The sequence below is a fragment of the Lepidochelys olivacea genome (genome assembly GCF_965140295.1).
Source record: "Lepidochelys olivacea isolate rLepOli2 genome assembly, chromosome: 9".
NCBI classification, from domain to species: Eukaryota; Metazoa; Chordata; order Testudines; family Cheloniidae; genus Lepidochelys; species Lepidochelys olivacea.
The window spans coordinates 30,245,791-30,266,456 of NC_140419.1; the positions used below are offsets into that span (position 1 = coordinate 30,245,791).

The following is a 20,666-nucleotide window of genomic DNA, read 5'->3' on the forward strand; positions in this document are numbered from 1 at the left end:
CACAGAAGTGGAGTATAATGCCTCAAGGCTGCAACTGCCATCACTAATCATTTTAAAATCCTGGCCACTACTGACTATTAGTTTTTTTTCCTCCTAGCATTTGATCTTTTAAAATATAATATCTAATATAGTAGATATTAAAACGATGGTTGACTTAATTCTAAAATACATAGCTGATATTTCTTCCATATGGCTTCCATTTACAAATATTTGCTTTGATTCTATTTGGCACTAATTAGTACCTCTACTTAGCTGTCAACACTCAGATACAATTGTATTTTTCCATTTTTGTTTTGTTTTTTTAAGTAACGTGTGTGACAAGTGGATCGGGTGAAGCCTAATTCCCAAAATATTCTATATTAAACAAAACTTGTTTCTTGTTTATAGTCACACAGCAGTTTACCCTACTTCTGTCACAGTGCAAAAGCATTTTAAGGATTTTAGTCTAAAAACCTACTGAAGCAGGAAAAAAATAATCCTACTATGAGTTTCTCTGAAACATTTTGTCATAGTCTGATTGTGCCCTTCAGTGGCAATAGAGTTTAAGCAGAGATACATAAATGTGATGAACAGGTTAGAAAAACATTTAAACGTTCACCAGATGAGGAATGGCCATGCATTGAAATAATCTCCAAAACTAAAATACTTAGTATTTGCAAGAAACTTCTATTTTATACATGCTCTGTTGAACTCAGATTAGGATTTAGTGGATTACTTTTTATCTAAAAGGTAGGAGCAAAATTATAGCAATAATATAAAGTGTTCTTTACTCTTTTCCTTAGTGTAGTTATCTTTGTATTGGTGTCATATTTTATTTGGCTAAGCACTCTTACAGATTTATTTTTAGGTATCTGAAAGTTCGGTAACGATTTAGTTTTTGTCTGATTTTGATAAATATTTTCCACTGACTACATCTGATAAAGAAGAGGGAAATAAACATATCAAGAAATAAACAAATGGAAGCAAACTCTAACATATTTGAGTCTATCATGGAGCAGTTTTCACATGGGAAATTATGTTCTGCCTACTCACTGAGTATGATAGGGGTGGTTGTAGGGCATTAACCCATGAGAATGGTAATATGAATTTGGAAGGGACCTTATTTGCTAATGTGGCCATGGATAAAATATGGCATCCAGGAACATATGGCACCCTAGACAGCCTAACCTTCAAATAATTATATAGCTGATTTGAAGCCAATTCCAAAATTGCCAACACAACTGCCAGAGAACCTGTCGGAGAGCCAGGTGCATTAGTGAAATGTGTTCCACTGGTTGTTTTCTGGGTCATGGAATAGCTGAAGAAGCTTCAGTCCAATTCATTTGACATCTGTGCACCTGTATCTTCTAAATTTTATATATCCCTTCCCAGGAAGTTTTGCTCTTTTCCCATCTCTATTTTCCCATAAATACCAGTGACCATCAGTTGCAGGAAGGGTACTAACTTGGTTCTGCTAATATTTTTTTGGCATGGCATCAGTCATGGCATTTTTCAAAGACGGGTGAAATGCAGTATGTGTTTTATTATGCCCACCACAATTGTTCAGCTTCCTGAATCTGTGACCACAAATTCCAGAGGATGTTATCGCTGTATCTTGTAAAAGGGGTCAAAATAGCTTTGGCAGATTTTTTTTGTGTGTGTTTTGTTTTTTAAAGAAAGACAAGCATACCTATACAGAAATTATTAAACCAATATTGAGGATTAAAATTGATGTGTTGATCTCTGTGTTAAGATACAGGGGTGGGTTGCATTTACATATAGTAAATGTGAATTGTTCTTTTGCTTACTAGATTCACCTCAGTTACTTTGGAAATTATATCCCTAATGCTTGGACACGTGAAACTGGATGTGGTGTTTGTGATTTAGATTTACTAGACCTATCAATGGTTAAAGTAAGTATATCTCAAGTATAACTGAACGCTTTATAATACATGAATTTCAGTGCCCTTATAGTGCTTTTTCTGAGACAAAAAGGCTCCAGTACATAATGTTACATTTCAAGCACACTTGAGGCTGTTTTCATATGTTAGATATTATACAAAATAATAATGGAAACAGATTCATGAGTTACAAACTTATTAGTACTATTTTAAGTGGCAAATGTCAATATTTTCATATTAGTTATAATTTGGCATACCCCAGAGCCTTTTTCCCCCCTCATCACCAGCCCCACCCCAGAGCCCTCATCCCCTCCACACCCCAACCCCCTGCCACAGCCTGGTGAAAGTGAGTGAGGGTGTGGGAAAGTGAGAGATGAATGGAGTGGGGATGGAGCGAGCGGGGCCGGAGACTCAGAGAAGGGGAGGGGGAGGGGCAGGGATGTTCGGTTTTGTGCGATTAGAAAGTTGGCAACCCTACTTGCATAGGTGTATGTGATTGCAGATTGTGCCCCATAACTGGCTACAAGTCTGTGGAAGGATGGGAGGGACTATCTATGTGTGGAAGGGGGAATCACACCAGTTCAATGTCATTGTTCCCTCACCCCCACCCCCACCCCCACCCTGTGCTGCCTTCTGGACCCCTGTGAAGGGTGGGTCTTGAGCCCATGCTGTGGGAGAGGGTAGAGAATGGGAGAGGTCAAGGGGAAGGAGTGTATAGGCCAGGAATAGGGGTTGTTAACATATATATTCCCCACCATCCCCAGTGACATACTCTCTTTTCATAGCTGTTTCCTTCACCATCTCTCTTGGCTGCCCCAAGACTCCCTGTGGGAGTGTCTGGTAGCAGGACTCTGCTGGAACACTGTAGCCAATGAGCAGAGGAGGGCCCAGGAGGTCACCACCAGTGCAGAGGCCCAAGAACTCTGTGTGGCTGGCCCTGATCTCTTGGGACTCACCAGGATCCACCAAATTTGCAGATGAGCCCTTCAGGTCTCTCTGTGGCTTGAGGGGGGGAAATCTCTGTGGCTTGAGGGGGGGGCACCAAAAAAGTGGTATAATGGTGGGGAATCTCTCTGTGAAATAAATCCTCAAGGAGATTTCCTTCACCTTAGTCCTTTGTTTTCCTTTGTGTAATGAGCAAAGGATGCAGTGGTGACTGGAGCGTGTGTGTGTGTGGTGCTGTGCAAACATGTCCTTGAAGGGCTTACAGCTTAATTAAAGGCAAGATGCAACAATTGAGTAAGGTATAGGGAGGGTGGATGGACCATGATAAGAAATAATGAGGCTGTAAAGGTGCTGCTTCCTTAAAAGGGCTTATGGGACCACATCTCTTCCAGAGTAACAGCCGTGTTAGTCTGTATTCGCAAAAAGAAAAGGAGTACTTGTGGCACCTTAGAGACTAACCAATTTATTTGAGCATGCTGATGAAGTGAGCTGTAGCTCACGAAAGCTTATGCTCAAATAAATTGGTTAGTCTCTAAGGTGCCACAAGTACTCCTTTTCTTTTTTCACATCTCTTCCGTTTGCATTGGGGATGGGAATGCTCAGCTACCTACCCCTAGTCCTGTTCCGTGGTGCTGATGATGTGGTTGCTGCTTCTGAATTTCTTCCTGGAGAATGTGGGGCTATCTTGAAGTGCCACACCCGCAGAATAATCCCATGGAATTTGAAAAATATGCAAAATCGAGTGTATTGCCCGTCTTGCTTGTGTGTGCTTTCTATTATTGGTAGCAATTACATATGCCCTGCTTAATGATGCATTTTATTACAACATGTGCACTTCACTGATAAATCTTCTTCATAGAGTGGTTAACATTTGCTTGTAATCAACAATACAAGTTATCCTGACACGAGTCTCAGTAGAGCAGTTCCTGCCAGAATGACAGTAGATTGGAAATTTTAATAAGGTGTGAAATCCAGAAACAGTGCTGTATGCAGTGGTGTTGTATCCATGTCCGTCCCAGGTTATTAGAGAGACAAGGTGGTTGAGGTCATATCTTTTATTGGACCAGCTTCTGTTTGGTGTGAGTCACCAGCTTTCTTTTTAGTAAGATCATGATTTTTAGTGTTTAGCAAAGTTACGATAATAAAGACTGGATTTATGGCTTTTGAATCCGCCAACCCCCCTTTTTGTCCTCATGACTACAGAGGTGTTAACAGGGTATTTCGCCTTATATGGTTCCTTAGAATATGCGGTACTTGTGCTACGCTAGTTGTGTATTTAGCTGTGACACTAGCAGTAGCTTTTCCAGACCTGAAGAATAGCTCTGTGTAGCTTGAAAGCTTGTCTGTCTCACCAAACTGAAGTTGGTCCAATAAAAAAGGCATTACTTCACCCACCTTGTCTCTCACTTGGACAATGATACTGAAATTTCAACACATCCTGATATCTTGTGCAGACGCACTGTAAGTGAATGTAGACTTGCTTAAAGAGAACTAACTTGAAGATTTTTATACCCATATTTGGTTTCTGTCTGAAGTCCATTGCAGTGAGTTTTAACCATGTTTATATTAATTGTCTGGTTTAGAAGTAGAAAAATATTTTTAATGATACATTTTTGTGTGTAGGAGTACATTACTGAAAGCTTAGATGTCTATCTCAAATAACTTACAAACCTGTTCTAGATAAAAAGTTACCTAATTTTGTTTTAGTGGTGGTCTTTTTATAAAACATTCCTGTAATTTAATATTACTGTTCTAAACCAAAAGTCCAAAATAATTTTAGTATCTAAATGGTATAAAAGCCTTTGCTTGGCTTTACAACACTTCTCTTCTATTTTTAATGAATTATTTAATTATTCTTGTTACCATAAACTGCAAACAGAAAAATAACTTTTGCTTAATGCTAACGAGCAAGTTTTAACCATCTATTTGCATGATTATAAAATTCTTATTTTAATGAACTATAGTAAAATGTATCTACAATGCATATCTACTATAGCTGACCTATCAATAGTTCCTTGAGTATAAATCAGTTAATAGGGAAGTAGAGAAGGCTGCTGTTATGCCTTGCCTGTCTTTGGCTGCTTTCCATGCATTAATGAACTCGTATAATATAGATGAGTAAAATATTTTGTGGCATAAATTCAGTTATGTAATTTATTTTTAAAATCAGTCTGTTTTTCTTTAGACAACTAAAATATATTTTCTATAGCTAAAACGTTAACTTTATAGATTTTTGCATACTATTTTTAAAATTTATTTTGTGAAATATTGTTTTTCTAATGTTTATATGCATTTCTTTCATATGTCAGTAATTTAAAACCTTGACTTGCAATATTCAGTAGCTACACTGAGACTGAAAATAACTTGTAGAGAATTTAGTTAAGTACATAAGAATGACTATATTTGGTCAGATCAGTAGTCCATCTAGTAGCAGTTTTGCAATTTCATATTTGAGTTTCTTCAGAACTCTTGGCTGAATACCATCTGGTCCTGGTGACTTACTGCTGTTTCATTTATCAGTTTGTTCCAAAACAACCTCTGCTGTTGCTTCAATCTGTGACAGTTCCTCAGATATGTCACCTAAAAAGAATGGCTCAGGTGTAGGACTCTCCCTCACATCTTCTGCAGTGAAGACTGTGGCAGAGAATTCATTTAGCTTCTTCATAACTGCCTTGTCTTCCTTGAGTGCTCCTTTAGCATCTCAATGGTCCAATGACCCACTGATTGTGATGTGTCCTGCTTCTTATGTACTTTCAAAAAAAAAAATTGTGGTTAGTGTTTGTGTCTTTTCATAGTTGTTCCTCAAATTCATTATGGCCTGCGTAATTATACTTTGACTCTTGACTTGCCAGAGTTTGTGCTCCTTTCTATTTTCCTGAGTAGGATCTGACTTCCCATTTTTAATAGATATTGTTTTAAATTTCTAACGAACTTTTTTTACTCTGTTTGGTCATTATGGCATTTTTTGGGGGGGGTGTTCTCTTTTATATTTTTATAATATATATATATTTGGTGTGCGTATTTATGTATGTATAGATAGTTTGACCCTCTATTATGGTGTTTTAAAACAGCTTCCATGCAGCTTGCAGGCATTTAACTCTTGTGACTGTTCCCTTTAATTTTAGTTTACTTAGCCTCATTTTTGTGTAGTTTCCCTTTTTTGAAGTTAAATGCTCCTGTGGTGGCTTTGGTATTTTCCTCCCTCCAAGGATGTTAAATTTAGTTATAGTGTGGTCACCATTATTGAGCAGTTGAGCTATATTTACCTCTTTGGACCAGTTTAGGACTAAATCAAGAATTTCCTCTCCTCTTATGGGTTCCATGACTAGCTGTTCCAAGACATTAATGGTATCTAGAAATTTTATTTTTGCATCCCATCCTCAGGTGAAGTGTTCCCAGTCAATATGGGATAGTTGAAATCCCCTATTCTTTTATTGGGTTTTCTGTTTTTGTAGCCTCTCTAATCTGCCTGCGCATTGCACAGTCACCATCACCATCCTGGTCAGGTGGTCAGTAGTGTATTCCTAGTGTTATATGCTTATTATTCAAGCATGGCATTTCTATCTATAGAGATTCTATGGAACTATTTGATTCATTTACGATTTTTACTAAATTTGCCTCTGCTTTCTTTCACACATAGTGCCATCCCTTCCCGCCTCCAGTGGTGCAACCTATGTTGTCATTCCTATATATTTTCTACCCTGGTATTGCCATGCCCCATTGATTATTTTCGTTCCACCAAGTTTCTGTGATGCCTATTATATCAATAGCTTCATTTTAATATCAGGCACTCAAGTTCCCTCATCTTAGTATTTAGACTTCTTGCATTTGTATACAAGCACTTATAAAATGTGTCAATATTAATTTGTCTGCCTTCATGTGAGATAATTAAATGGGCCTCTTTTTTTCATTTGACTGTTTCTCTTCCGTTCTTATCTGTACTTTTATTAACTTCTATCCCTATTCATAAATCCTGGCCAAAAGGAATGTCTGTCCAAACTCACACCTTCTGACTTTCCCCTCAGTTTAAAGAATCCTCTATGACCTTTTTAATTTTACATGTCAGCAATCTGGTTCCATTTTGGTTTAGGTGGAGTTCATCCTTCCTGTATAGCCTCCTCATTTCCCAAAAGGTTTTCCCAGATCCTAATGAAACTAAATCCATTTGGTTTACTGGACATCTATGTTAGTATCTTGTAAAATCAGATAGTGAATGTACACAGAAGCATGATGATTTTTAGATACGGAGTTGAGATCAACTGTACTAAAAGCAGGACTGAGCTCATGCTGTTGTCATCTTAGAGAGGAGGCAAATGTTCCTGGTTGTATTTTGTGTCAACATATTATTTCTTTTAGGACTATCCAAGGGTTACAATTGCTGTTTTCATTGAACAACCAACTCCTTTCCTACCTAAATTTTTAGACAGACTGTTGACTCTGGATTACCCAAAGGAACCACTTAGTATCTTCATTCATAATAATGTAAGTACGGGGGAACTATCTGGACCAGTTTTACTTTTATTCAGGTGCAATTGCTAAAATGTAATTGAGATTTTGCGTACTATGGTAAGCAGCAATGGAAAATATGCGGTGATATAATGTTAAATAGGAGCAACAGCACTTTTCTCAAGGAGTTTATTTGATTAAATTCAAGAGGCACTTTCTGGAACCTTTAATTGAATCGGATTAGTTTTTTTCTGCTTTCTGTGGCCAAGACCTCAATGTTATTTTATTACAATTCGGGTTCCTGATGTATGTCATAACATTTGTATTCCATGAAGCTCCCAGCCTTAAAGTGAAAGATATGAGTCTCCAAAACATACACAGGAGAGAACAGTTGGGCTGACTTTTACTTTGAGTGCTCCTTGCTATTCATCTAAGGCAGTGATTCTCAACCTCTGGCCAGGGGCCGCTTGCAGCCCAATCAGCACCGTGCTGTGGCCCATGTGAAATCTTCAGGGGCATACAGGTAGTATTGGATGCGGCCCATGTAACACATTGTAAGAACCACTTATCTAAGGGCTCAATCCTGCAAGACTTACGCCCTATTGACTTCAGTAGCGTTAATCATATGAGTAGTTACTGATGTGCACAAGTCTTTGCAGGATTGGCTCATAAGTGATGTGATAATAGGATTGGTCCCTGTATTTTTCTCTCTTTACACCGGCATGTAGTCCATTGACATCGATGGCATAGCATGCCTTGATAAGGAGTTGGCCCTCAAGCTTTATGAATATTTTTGTGGGGGGATAGTAAAAGATATGCAGATTATATACCAGTAATAATTATGGGCTTTTATCATTGTGCAAAACAAATGCCTCATTGTGCCAATCAGAAGTTAAATAGCCTTTGAAATTATCAAAAAGTTGGCTATCCTCCTTTTTAATATAAAGAGGGGGGAAATTGGTGAGAATTTGGGTGGGTTGTTTTTTTTTAATTATTCTAAAGCCAGCCATGTTATCTGAGAGTTGGCTTAGAACTATTGCATGCTGTAGAAAACTGTAAGGCATAGCCAAGGAAATTAGCAATAAAGAGAAATAATAATTAGAAACTCATTTCTGAGAGAATTATCAAATATTCAGCACTTCTATGAATATACACAGAAATGTTGTTTTTACCAACTTGGGTGAAGATGCTCTGCACAACTTCCACCCTGCTTCCTCCTCACAAACACTCCATTCTTTCAGTCAGTGTGTCCAAACAGTTTCTCCACCTCCATCCATTTAAAAGGCCTCATGTCATAACAAACTTCCTAACTTCACAGAAGGATGGATATTGTTCTAGCCAGAGTAAGTTTTGTGCCTCTCCTCCTACTGGCCAGCCAGGATCATTGGAGAGCAGTGAGAGGCACTAACTCTACAGCGTTCTTAACCTGAAAGTGAGAAACTGAACCTAAGATCCAAACACTGATCCCTATGTGCATTTTATAAAGCTCTAAGCCCACATCCTGCAACTGGATATGTGTGGGCAGACCCCTACATCTCTACAGAGCCCACTGAAGTCCATGGGCATTTGCGTGGCCATAAGGGTTCATCTGTGCAGATTTTATTGTGGGTTTGGGGCCATAGGTTGCAAAATATGCATCCAGCAAAATTATCATTTAAACAGTTTGCGACTCCCCCAGTACTAGAACCACAATAGTTACACGAATTCCATTGTTCCACCACAGAGATTTTTCTAAATTCTTCAGCAAAAGAGCTTGTTTTAGTACTTGAAAATATTCTGAAGATATCTGCAAAAATTGTAATCGCCTCTCCTTTCTTCCTGTGATAGTACAATTTGCATTTGGACATTAAATGTTTTCTTATTTGTGTCTTACAGCACAGCAATTGGTATTTTACATTAACTCTGAATTATGTTAACATGATTACAGGAGGTTTATCATGAAAAGCACATCAAGAAATTTTGGGAGAAAGCCAAGAAGGCTATCAGAAGTATAAAAATTGTTGGACCTGAGGAGAACCTGAGTCAAGCAGAAGCCAGGAACATGGGAATGTAATTAATTTTTTTTTTTAAATTGTATATGAATGTTAAGTTAGATTATGCATTTTCAACAGAGGTTAAATAGACACTTAAGCAAAGATTTTCATGGAATAACACACTGTATTTAGACACACACAGTGGAATATTGAATGTTTTATGATGTGTCCTCATTATGTATTCCGTTTGTTTTTAATATAAAAAGCTGTTGTTCATTTGTGTAGGCATTTCTTGTTGGCTTGGATTTAGCTTTGTTTAAATTGTCTATCATTTGGACTTCAGATGAAGGCTTTCAGAATATAGGGAGTAATAGATTATGTAGGAGTGGAGCAGATGTTGTGGATTATTCATGAAGTATATCTGGCAGGAACATGAACATATTTCTAAGCATATATGATGAGCAATAAAATCTGTCCAAATATAAATTCGTGTTTTTGAAAAGAAGCATGCTATGCAAACAAAGTAAATGATGCAACATAAAGTACTAGTTAAACTTTATACTACATTACAATACGAAATGTGTGGCTGTTGTTTCAAGTTTAAATAGCTATGTTAATTTCTGAAAAAAGTATTTTTTTTCTGCTACTATTTTCAGAGGTGGACATATGCTCAAGACCTAAAACAAAGTTAATATAGACTGATGTGTCAAGGAAAAAAAATACAGCTTGCATTCAAAGATGCATCAACTCTATGCATTGTTGTACTCGACATCTTCCATCTTGTTTCTTATAGTAAAATTAAACTTAATGTAGAACTAGAGAGAGATCTGAGTATGAACACACCATAATTTTCTCTTTCCGCATGTATGGAGTAGGGTGGGGTTCAGAAACTGAACCCATACCCAGATTTTGCATCTGGCTCTTGTTCCATTAATTTGTATTTCATTAGTTCAGATCCATTCTGAACATCCTCCCCTAAGCTTTATATGTGGGTGTACTTTGGAACCTGAGCTTTGATCTGTATTTTATGGGTTTGGTCTAGTCTCTCTAGGTAACAGTGAGATTTCAGTCTACAGAGACTATGTTAAATTCCAGATCAAACTGCTCAATAATCCATTTTATTTCCCTAATATCAAATATATACATTCCCACTCAGTGGGTTTACAATTACTTCCATTTTATTCTGTAAAAGTACATTTTCTTTCATTATTTTAGATTATTTATTTGTATTTGGGAGGGCCTTAGTGCTATTGTTTGTTTTTCTGGGTTGTGTAGAGTTACATCAGATGCTAAGGATTAACAGATTTGTTGACCTTTTCCCATGTTTTGTTCTAAACGTATATGCAGCTACTTCCAACTTTACGTCTGCTTCCATGTGTTTAATGGCCTCTAAAACTGTATTTCATTGTACTTCCAATGAGAAATTGCAATCGTGATTATTCTCAGGACATTGCAAAACAATTCTTACGGGAGAGGAACTGAATCATACAGGGCTCCTAGTTGCTGTTTTTGATATTGAGAATTTGTTGATTTAAAACCTCCAGTGGATGTTATCTTTGTCCATGTTTAAGTTCTTTTGACTTAGTGGTCTAAACATAATTTAGGGGATTATAGATATTTTCCATCCCCAAAAGGGCACTTCCATATTACCGATGTGTTTCTGGCAATCTTACCTGCTGTTGGGTATTCCCTGGGGTCTTTTATTACCTTGGAGGCATAGTAATAATTAAGAAAAGGACCCTCACTATAAAACCAATTAAGTTTCAGAATAGAATAACACAACTCCAGAAGCACAGCTAAACCACAGGTTAAACAATCAGTTTGGAAGTAAGAATCAACCACTAAATTGTTAGACAAATAAACACTTCCTGTCTGCTGACAACCCCCTCCCCCCCACTAGTGGTGATGACTAATGGACCGCATTCCCCTCTTTGGCTTATTAGAGCCTGTTAAATGTAACTGAAGATACCAGTAGTGTTTTGATTGCATCTATAGGTCAAATGCGTCCCCGGTGCCGCTTGGTTAGGCATGAAGAGGAGTTGCATGCCCAACGCCAGGGCTGACTTTGGCCTTTGTGTATTTACATATTTGTCCTGCATCTTTTTCTGACAGCCACTGTATATTCCTTGCCTTTTCTCTGCATGCCTAGGTAGTTATACGAAGAGATGTTTCAAAAATATTTCATTGTCACCCCCTTACCACTAAACATATGTATCCTGATGTAAGAGGTTAAATTTGTGTGTGTAATATATGGTCATGTGAAAATGTGTACTGCATCATACAGGGCTCCAAGCTATTGTTCATAGATTCATAGATACTAAGGTCAGAAGGGACCATTATGATCATCTAGTCTGACCTCCTGCACAACGCAGGCCACAGAATCTCACCCACCCACTCCTGCAAAAAACCTCTCACCTATGTCTGAGCTATTGAAGTCCTCAAATCGTGGTTTAAAGACTACAAGGAGCAGAGAATCCTCCAGCAAGTGACCCGTGCCCCATGGTACAGAGGAAGGCGAAAAACCTCCAGGGCCTCTTCCAATCTGCCCTGGAGGAAAATTCCTTCCTGACCCCAAATATGGCGATCAGCTAAACCCTGAGCATATGGGCAAGATTCACCAGCCAGATACTATAGAAAATTTTTTCCTGGGTAACTCAGATCCCACCCCATCTCACATCCCATCACAGGCCATTAGGCCTATTTACCATGAATATTTAAAGATCAATTAATTACCAAAACCATGTTATCCCATCATACCATCTCCTCCATAAACTTTCGAGTTTAATCTTAAAGCCAGATAGATCTTTTGCCCCCACTGCTTCCCTTGGAAGGCTATTCCAAAACTTCACTCCTCTGATGGTTAGAAACCTTCATCTAATTTTAAGTCTAAACTTCCCAATGACCAGTTTATATCCATTTGTTCTTGTGCCCACATTGGTATTGAGCTTAAAAAAATTCCTCTCCCTCTCCGGTATTTATCCCTCTGATATATTTATAGAGAGAAATCATATCTCCTCTCAACCTTCTTTTAGTTAGGCTAAACAAGCCAAGCTCCTTGAGTCTCCTTTCATAGGACAGGTTTTCCATTCCTCGGATCATCCTAGTAGCCCTTCTTTGTACCTGTTCCAGTTTGAATTCATCCTTCTTAAACATGGGAGACCAGAACTGCACACAGTATTCCAGGTGAGGTCTCACCAGTGCCTTGTATAATGGTACTAAAACCTCCTTATCCCTACTGGAAATACCTCTCCCGATGCATCCCAAGACCGCATTAGTTTTTTTCACGCCCATATCACATTGGCGGCTCATAGTCATCCTATGATCAACCAATACTCCAAGGTCCTTCTCCTCCTCCGTTAATTGATGCGTCCCCAGCTTATAACTAAAATTCTTGTTATTAATCCCTAAATGCATAACCTTACACTTCTCACTATTAAATTTCATCCTATTACTATTACTCCAGTTTACAAGGTCATCCAGATCCTCCTGTATGATATCCCGGTCCTTCTCTAAATTGGCAATACCTCCTAGCTTTGTATTATCCGCAAACTTTATTAGCACACTCCCACTTTTTGTGCCAAGGTCAGTAATAAAAAGATTAAATAAGATTGGTCCCAAAACCGATCCCTGAGGAACGCCACTGGTAACCTCCCTCCAGCTTGACCGTTCACCTTTCAGTATGACCCCTGTAGCCTTCCCTTTAACCAATTCCTTATCCACCTTTCAATTTTCATATTGATCCCCATCTTTTCCAATTTAACTAATAATTCCCCATGGGGCACGGTATCAAACGCCTTACTGAAATCTAGGTAAATTAGATTGTTAGTTTAATGTTGAGAATCATTGATCTATCTTCCTCTATCCCCATTTAAGTTCTTTTGAATTAATGGGTCTAAACATCACTTAAGAAATACTTGTAATCCCTGGAACCTTAATTTTGATTCCAGTTGATTTATTCCTTCATCCATCTTTAGGCTTGACCCTACCCTTATGAGGTAGAGAGAGGATCATGAAGTCTACTCTGTGCTGTTCTTTTGAGGTTTGCAGGTTTGAATAAATAAATAAAGATACTCTGCTTTTTCTCCACTATTACATACTGCACTTGAAAACTTGTGAACTGGTTTATTGTATGTGCAGCTCTAGAGGATCTTCCACCCTTCCCCATTTATATTATTGTATAAGTGTAAAAGGGAAGTGCTATCTTCAGTAATAAGCTTATATCATATTATAACACTAAGCTCCAGATCTCAGCTGCAGAGCCTAGAGATCTCTGCCTCCTCTCATGAAGCTTACAGTAGCATAATGTGACAGAAAGCAGAACTACATACAAAAGCCCCTAAGACTCTTTGAGATCCAGCGGATTATAAATAATTTAAATGGATGGTAGGAGTGGTGGCTATAAACTAGCCATTCACCAGAAGATTAAAAAGAGCCCCACAAAACTACCTGTTTGTCAGTGTTGCATAGCATTCTATCAAACTCCCCTTTGTAAGATAAAAGTATGTGATACATAACAGTGGATACTTATTTCCACCACAATACAAATATAATTTGGCCCATGTTGTTCCTCCTCTGATATGCCACTTGCTAACAGTCTCTGTCCTGCAGGGGATGTGTAGCATAAAGGGAAAGTGTAAAAAATCATATACAAGCCAACACAGAGAACTGCACTGTGCTCAAATGATAACTATTAAAAGTAGGAATTTTAAAGTGAGTAATGCAAATATAAATTGACAGAGCACCTTAATTCAACCTAAAATCAATTCCACGTTCAACTATGTATTCTTCTATCCTCAAGGTCTGTTTCCACTCCCTCCTGAAATTAATCTGATTCCCTGTGACATCTGAAAAATGTATGTTTGCTTTTCTCTGATAAATCCAACTAAACTTTTGGGTTAGATTTGTGACACAAATTCCCTGTGGGTTATATCTGCTGCTTGCTCTTAGCCTTTTCTTCTCTTCATCTGGAATTCAGAATTTTATTCCATTCCCTTTCGTATTCCAATGTGAATGCATTGAAAAGAGTGACTCTTCACAAATCTGACTTTTTTTCAAATTTTGCTTGCATAGCTCAAGCAATGCTCACGCAGTTGTTAAAAATCGGAGGGTTTCGGGGCCAAATTCAAAAGTGATTTAAAGTGGTGTAAACACATCTTCTGGCCACCTCAGTATCTGTAATATCAATTGATACTTACACGCCTCCTCTTATAAGTTGTTTTTACTGCTTTGCTTCTCTTAGGATTCTCTTAGACTCACCTCTGAATTTGGCCCATTGTCTTAAACAGATTTCTTGTGTGGAATATGTGTTTGAACAAATAGAAATAATCCACCAATCAACATTCCACAAAATTCTTGACCACTGAATGGCTATTTTCAGTTTCTGACATCTTAATTTGGATTTATTTTCTAGTCAGTCTGTTTTCTATTTTAAGTATTTTATTTTCTCTTATCAGCAGTAAACGTTGGTTGTGTGCACATGCCAGAGTTCCATACAAATGGACCACTCTTACTTCTGTATCCAAGCTTTTTTGAGAAATAGACCCAATGTCCTTAACTTTATCCATAGACTCATGGGCTATATCAAATCCATGATGTAGCATATTATCTTCTACTTGTTTTTTATCACTATGAAGAATATCCTGAGAAAGGGTATGCATAACTCCTACCGACCTTTCTAAGATATAAAATTTATGGTAGAGTCCTGTGACTTTCCTGTTTTTACTTTTGGCAATCTTTTGGCACAGCACGTTCATTAAATTGGGTAGATTTTCATTCTTCTATCCATGTCCTTCTAGTCTGCCCATTATTTGATCCCTGGTACAAAATTAAGAATTGCATAACAGTTCCTCCAGGAATGTTACTCTCTTCTTCTCCTTAGTTGAACCAACCTCACTCATTTGGTTTACATTCCTCTCCCCTACCCCACTGCTTTCCATCGTGACCATTATCAGAACCAAGACTGAGAGTTTCATATGAGGAGCCAGAGCATGGGACATCACTGTCATGTGTTCTTAGATTTTTTTAAAAGTACATTTAAGGGGCAATCCACTGTGTGATAGTCTAATCTGAAGTGTTTATTTGGCTTCCATTTTCATCACTAGGTACAGTCAATTGCAGAAATTTAACGTGGGGTTGATATAATCATGGAGATATAATCATAGCCAGAAAAGGTGGAAGATGTTGCAATCTGAGTGTTCTGGATCAATGATGAGTCCAGTAGGACTCCCAAAACCATGGAGATTGGAGGCCAGATCACCTTAACAGTTGTTGAAGTTAATTTCCTAGTTAGATTCCTAAAAGGATTGTCCCCCCCCCTTACCTCTTATGTCTTATATGGGATAAGTTTGAGTTGTTTTCCATCTGTATACTTACCTCTCGGATATTGTGACAACTGGGTGGCAGTGTTGGCTGTCCTTAAAGCTCTGTATGGTTGGTGCATTGATGGCAGCGGTTTTTTATATAATTCCAGAGTGTTATCTGTATGGGGAACACAAAATGACATTCTTTGCACCAGTTGTAGAAGCAAAATGAGAGTGGAAGGAGGAAAGATAATGGAAAAAAAGGAGATGTAAAGTCAACTGGGCACTCTGCCTATGTATGCACATCTCTTGGAATTTCTGTTCTTCAGTTTTAAAAAAACCTTGTCTTCAAGGAACATGCGTGATATTTTACTGTCATTTTTTCCACCCTTTCCAGTTCAACTGTGAACTTGGATTTATTCACCTTTGCAATTTGGAGACCAGATTTAATCAGCTATTGTAGATTTTGGTGTAACAGAAAACTCTAGAGATTAAGATGAATATGTTCAGGCTATAATAAATGTAAGAAGTAATTTGTTTCAGTTCCTTATAGGATTATCAGTCCTTAGAATCTTGTTATTGGATGATCCCCCACTTTCCCCCTCTCACTTCAGGGAATTTTTACGGGTGTTGGTAGCTTTTCAGGAAGTAGTAGAGCTACTTTAGTAGTTCTGCTCTTCAGGCTTAATTTCATAAATAAAAGCCCTTTATCCATTGTGTGGTTAGATATGTTTACCTCTTTTGGGACAGAAGTGTTGGTATATACTATTCTGAAGGAATCAAAAGATTTCACTAAGGATATTCAGAAATTGCCAAGTGTAGCTCTAGGTGACACAACTATGGCATGATTGGAACTATATGCTATTAATATCTTATGGAAAAGTCACCCCATGTATTCAATTCAGCTCCCAACTGAGCAGGAATTACTAAATTATATAATGCATTGGTTAACTCACATTCACCAAATGGCCATTAGTACTGATGGTTAATTTTTGTCCTTCATAAGTCACACGGAGAGGTAAGTGGTGTCATCTTATTATATTACTAGGCACCATTTTTAAGGTGTTTCTCAAACTGTAGTATTCATAAAGAGGCGTCTGAATATGTCCTAAGGCAGGGGTGGGCAAACTGTGGGTTGGATCTGGCCCCTCAGGGCTTTGGATCCGGCCCAGGGGATTGTATTCCGCCCCCCCCCCCCCCGGCGCCGCGGGCCACAGCGCTCCCAGAAGCAGCCAGCACCAGGTCCCTGTGGTCCCCGGGGGTGCGGGGGGCATGCAGAGGGCGCTATGCGCTGCCCTCGCTTCCAGGCACCACCACCACCCCCCGCAGCTCCCATTGGCTGGGAACAGGTAATCGCAGCCAATGGGAGCTTCAGGGGAGGTACCTGGAGGCGCGGCAAGGGCAGTGTGCGGAGCCCTCTGTCCCCACTCCCCCAGGGGCTGCAGGGACGTGGTGCTAGCTGCTTCCGGGAGCAGTGCAGCGCGGGGCCAGGGCAGATAGGCAGGCAGGGAGCCAGCCCTGGCCCCGGGGCATGCTGCTGCCACCCCAGAGCCGCTCCAGCTAAGCGGCACTGGGCTGGAGCCTGAACCCTTCCTGCACCCCAACTCCCTGCCCTGAATCCCCTCCCTGCACCCCTGCCCTGAGCCCCCTCCTACACGCCGTACCCCTTCTGCACCCCAACCCCCTTCCCTCAGCCCCTTCCTGCACACCACACTCCCTCCCACACCCAAACCCCCTTCCACGGCTCTGCATGCAATTTCCCCACCTGTTGTGGCCCTCGGGCCAAAAAGTTTGCCGACCCCTAAAATTTATGTCATCTATTCCAGAATTGCAATTCTCTTTCCAAACTGTGGACAGAAAATGATAGACTGCTTCAATTTCAAATACAAATCATGTTTATAGATGTTTTAAATGGCTGTTTGCTAGAGGAAATTGAACAGATTATGTCTCTTCCCAACAAGTTACTGTGGGTTAGGATCACATGGTCTTAGTGGAAAGTTTTGTTCACAAAAGAACAGCAACATTTTTCCTTTTCCTAAGATATACTCACTGTCACAGATAAGCCAGTACTTCACAAGCAGAGTTAAACAGTAGTATTAATCCTCTCTCAGAATCTTTGTCTTCTCCTACTGACCACTTCTTATCGCTGCTTTAAAACAGCTTCTTGAACTTGTGTACCAAAAAAAAAAAATCTTTTCAACTTTCACGTTTATACTACTAAGATAAATCTAAGCAAATGTACTGAGGCCAGGGAAATAAAGTTCTTCAAAAATGATATGATTTGATTTTAGTGGTGTTAAGCACCTCTGAAAAGCAAGCAGCCCATTTGTCACTGCTATCCCTGTCTCCTACTTGAATTAAGGAGTAGGTTCACGTGTTATCCTTACATATCTGTGTCCTTAAAGACTAGGCTATTATCAAAATGTAATATCCTGAAGCAGAAAGACTATCAAAGACCATTTGTGTTTCCTAGGGAGAGCTTCTAGACTGTGTTGAAAGCCTCAGAAAAGTAAATCTGAATTTCATTATTATGAGCAGGTTTCCTTTATTAGTATTGAGAAATTTTATAAGTCCATGTTATGTATAATCCAAAGCTAGGGAATTTTATAGAAGTTTTGTTGATGGTGGTTGCAAGTGAATAGTAAGAACCATGCTTCCTACAAAAATTCCAGAAATGCAGGAAACTCTTAATTAAAAGTGAAGCTCTAACCTAACGATCCAGCCTGTTCTACTATAGTGAGAATGGAAGGAAAGAGTTAAAAAATGGAAGGATTCAGACTAAGGTCAGGAAGTCCCAACTGGATTTGCTGCATTAATTTTGAAGATTCTTGTGGGGGTTTTTGTTGGTTAAAAATATTCCTATAACTTTTATTACAAATGAATTCCCTTATATTTAAGGTAATAGAATATTTCTAAAGGCTTCCAAATAGATCTAGTACTTTGGGTATATGTTAACTTGGAAGCTTTTCAAATGTCTAATAGCCTGTCATTTAGATTAATATATTTGAATACAGTACAGAAGGATTCGTAAAACTAGACAGAGCCAATTTTAACAGAATACTCTGACAATTTATTTTGTAAAAATAAAAAAAGTTGAAGTCACACAAATTGCCAGCAAAATTTTATTGGAAGAGACTTAATTTTTCCAATTACGTCTGCTCAAAAATGAATCTAAAGCTGCTACTTCTGTTTTATTTTATGTAGCATATAATTAAAAACAATCTGTATAGATTATTTTCAAATGTTGGTTAAAAGAAAACTCCCTATGATGTTTATCTGAGACTTTATTTTCTAATAATAAAGCCAAATGAATTTTATGGCAGAGTTACAAAGCTTTGGACAGAGCAAATTAATAGACTGAAATAAACTCTGCCAGTGTCAGATGGAAATAATGAGTGTAAAGAATTCAGAAATCATAGTTCACAACCTGACACAAACATGTAGGACATTCATATGATGGAAAATTGGCTATGAAGGAAGTGCTGGTTAAGTAATAGCCTGTACTTTCACCGAGACTGTTAACCATGGACCTGTGCATAAAAACCTCTTCTTCAATGAATTCTTCATTGTATTGACTATCCTTCCTGTTAACTCAGTATTATTTTAGAAATTCAGCTCAAATGATTATTGCAACAGTGTGTTGACTAAGTGACTAGCTTGGTTTTAAGTCAATGGAATGGAATGGAGAAGGATGTCGTTTACCTTCCAGTGCAGTTTCACAAAAGGATCTTGAGGTACCAGTTTGAGCACAAGAGGACCTGATAATCAAAAGGGTGACCGTCCTTGATAAAGAACGCTTGCAGGAGAAATACCGCAGGCTGAATTCCGTGGTAAACTGAACAGGATATAGTTTTGTGGTTCTGCACTGGAAAAAAAGACCTGCAGTCTTCTCCATGCTTTGATTTGTTTGTAGTCACTTTTCTTCTTGTGAGATCTCTTGAATTTATGAAAAACCACCATTAATTTCCCCAGGTATCAATCAAAACTCAGGTCAATTTAGATTAAACAAAAGTAGCATTTATTAGAATTTTTACAGAAAGTGGAATAAGTGAAATAAAATGTATGCAGGTAAGATGGAATCTGTAGTGAGACCGTACAAGCCAGCACAATAAATGTAAGCTGTATAGGGAAGCTATTGCCTCAGAGTGATATTCCATCTTTTAAAATAATATATTCCCATAGAGACATCAGGGCCAAATTCACTGGTGATGTAAATTGTTGCAGTTCCACTAATTTCAATGGAGCTGTGTTCACTGATACCCAAACTTAGCCCTGAGAGTTGTCTACCAAAAAAAAAAAAAAAAATTCTTCTGCGCTTGTAATTGGTCACATTTATATTAAAGGATAATACAATATTCCTCCTCCTTTCAGTGAAACTTCTCTGGAGAACAGGGACATGCAGAAATTTCTATTTCCTCCTTCTCTGGTATCAGAAACTTAGGTGATAGATTGCTTCAAAGACGACCTCCTAAGGGCACGTCTGTGCTGCCCTGCAGTTTGGACTACCAGGATCTGAATTGCAACATGCACCAAACTGCTGCACTGTAACTCCCCTGTATGGAAGCGGCAGACGTGAACGTGAACTCTGACAGGACTACCTCAGTGTGAACTAGCGACTTTTAAGTTTGCACCTGAAGTATCCATTCAGGGGAGTTACAGTGCAGCCCTTTTGTACTCACTGCAGTTCATACCTCTGTGATCCAAACTGCACAGCAGTGTAGACATGAGTTCCCTTTTTTACACTGATCAGTGGTCACCTCAGTTGGGATTTTGGTGTATCTAGTATTTTAACAATTACGTTCTTATTCTTTTAGATAAAGTTTTGCTCAATTGAACTACTTATACCCAGTTGATTAATTTCCCCCTCTTCTCTTCCCCCCCCCCCCCCCCCCCAATGTTGCTAATGGCTTCAGTTAACAGCTTCCTGGAAGGGAGTTCTATCACCATTCAGATCAGCAGATCACACATGTAGCTCCTTTGTTCAAGCAAAGCTCATGGGTTGAGACTATATTAGACACCCAGTTAAATGATTCTTAATACAGAACCCAACATTTGCAAACTTGGCTGCCCAAACTTCAGTACCTAATCCATATTTAGTCACCTAAATGAAAACTGGAGATTTT

At 38.7% G+C, this 20,666-nt stretch overlaps 1 protein-coding gene across 2 annotated transcripts in view; it reads left to right on the top strand.

Moving 5' to 3' along the window:
* Nucleotides 1-20,666, top strand: part of PLOD2 (procollagen-lysine,2-oxoglutarate 5-dioxygenase 2) — a 74,044-nt gene that overhangs the window by 37,020 nt on the left and 16,358 nt on the right. For both annotated transcript variants that reach the window (XM_084638701.1, XM_084638702.1), the window contains exons 8-10: nucleotides 1,791-1,892; nucleotides 7,182-7,307; nucleotides 9,199-9,320. In XM_084638701.1, coding sequence (XP_084494827.1) covers nucleotides 1,791-1,892; nucleotides 7,182-7,307; nucleotides 9,199-9,320 — 350 coding nt within the window. The remainder of the gene's footprint in view (nucleotides 1-1,790; nucleotides 1,893-7,181; nucleotides 7,308-9,198; nucleotides 9,321-20,666) is intronic.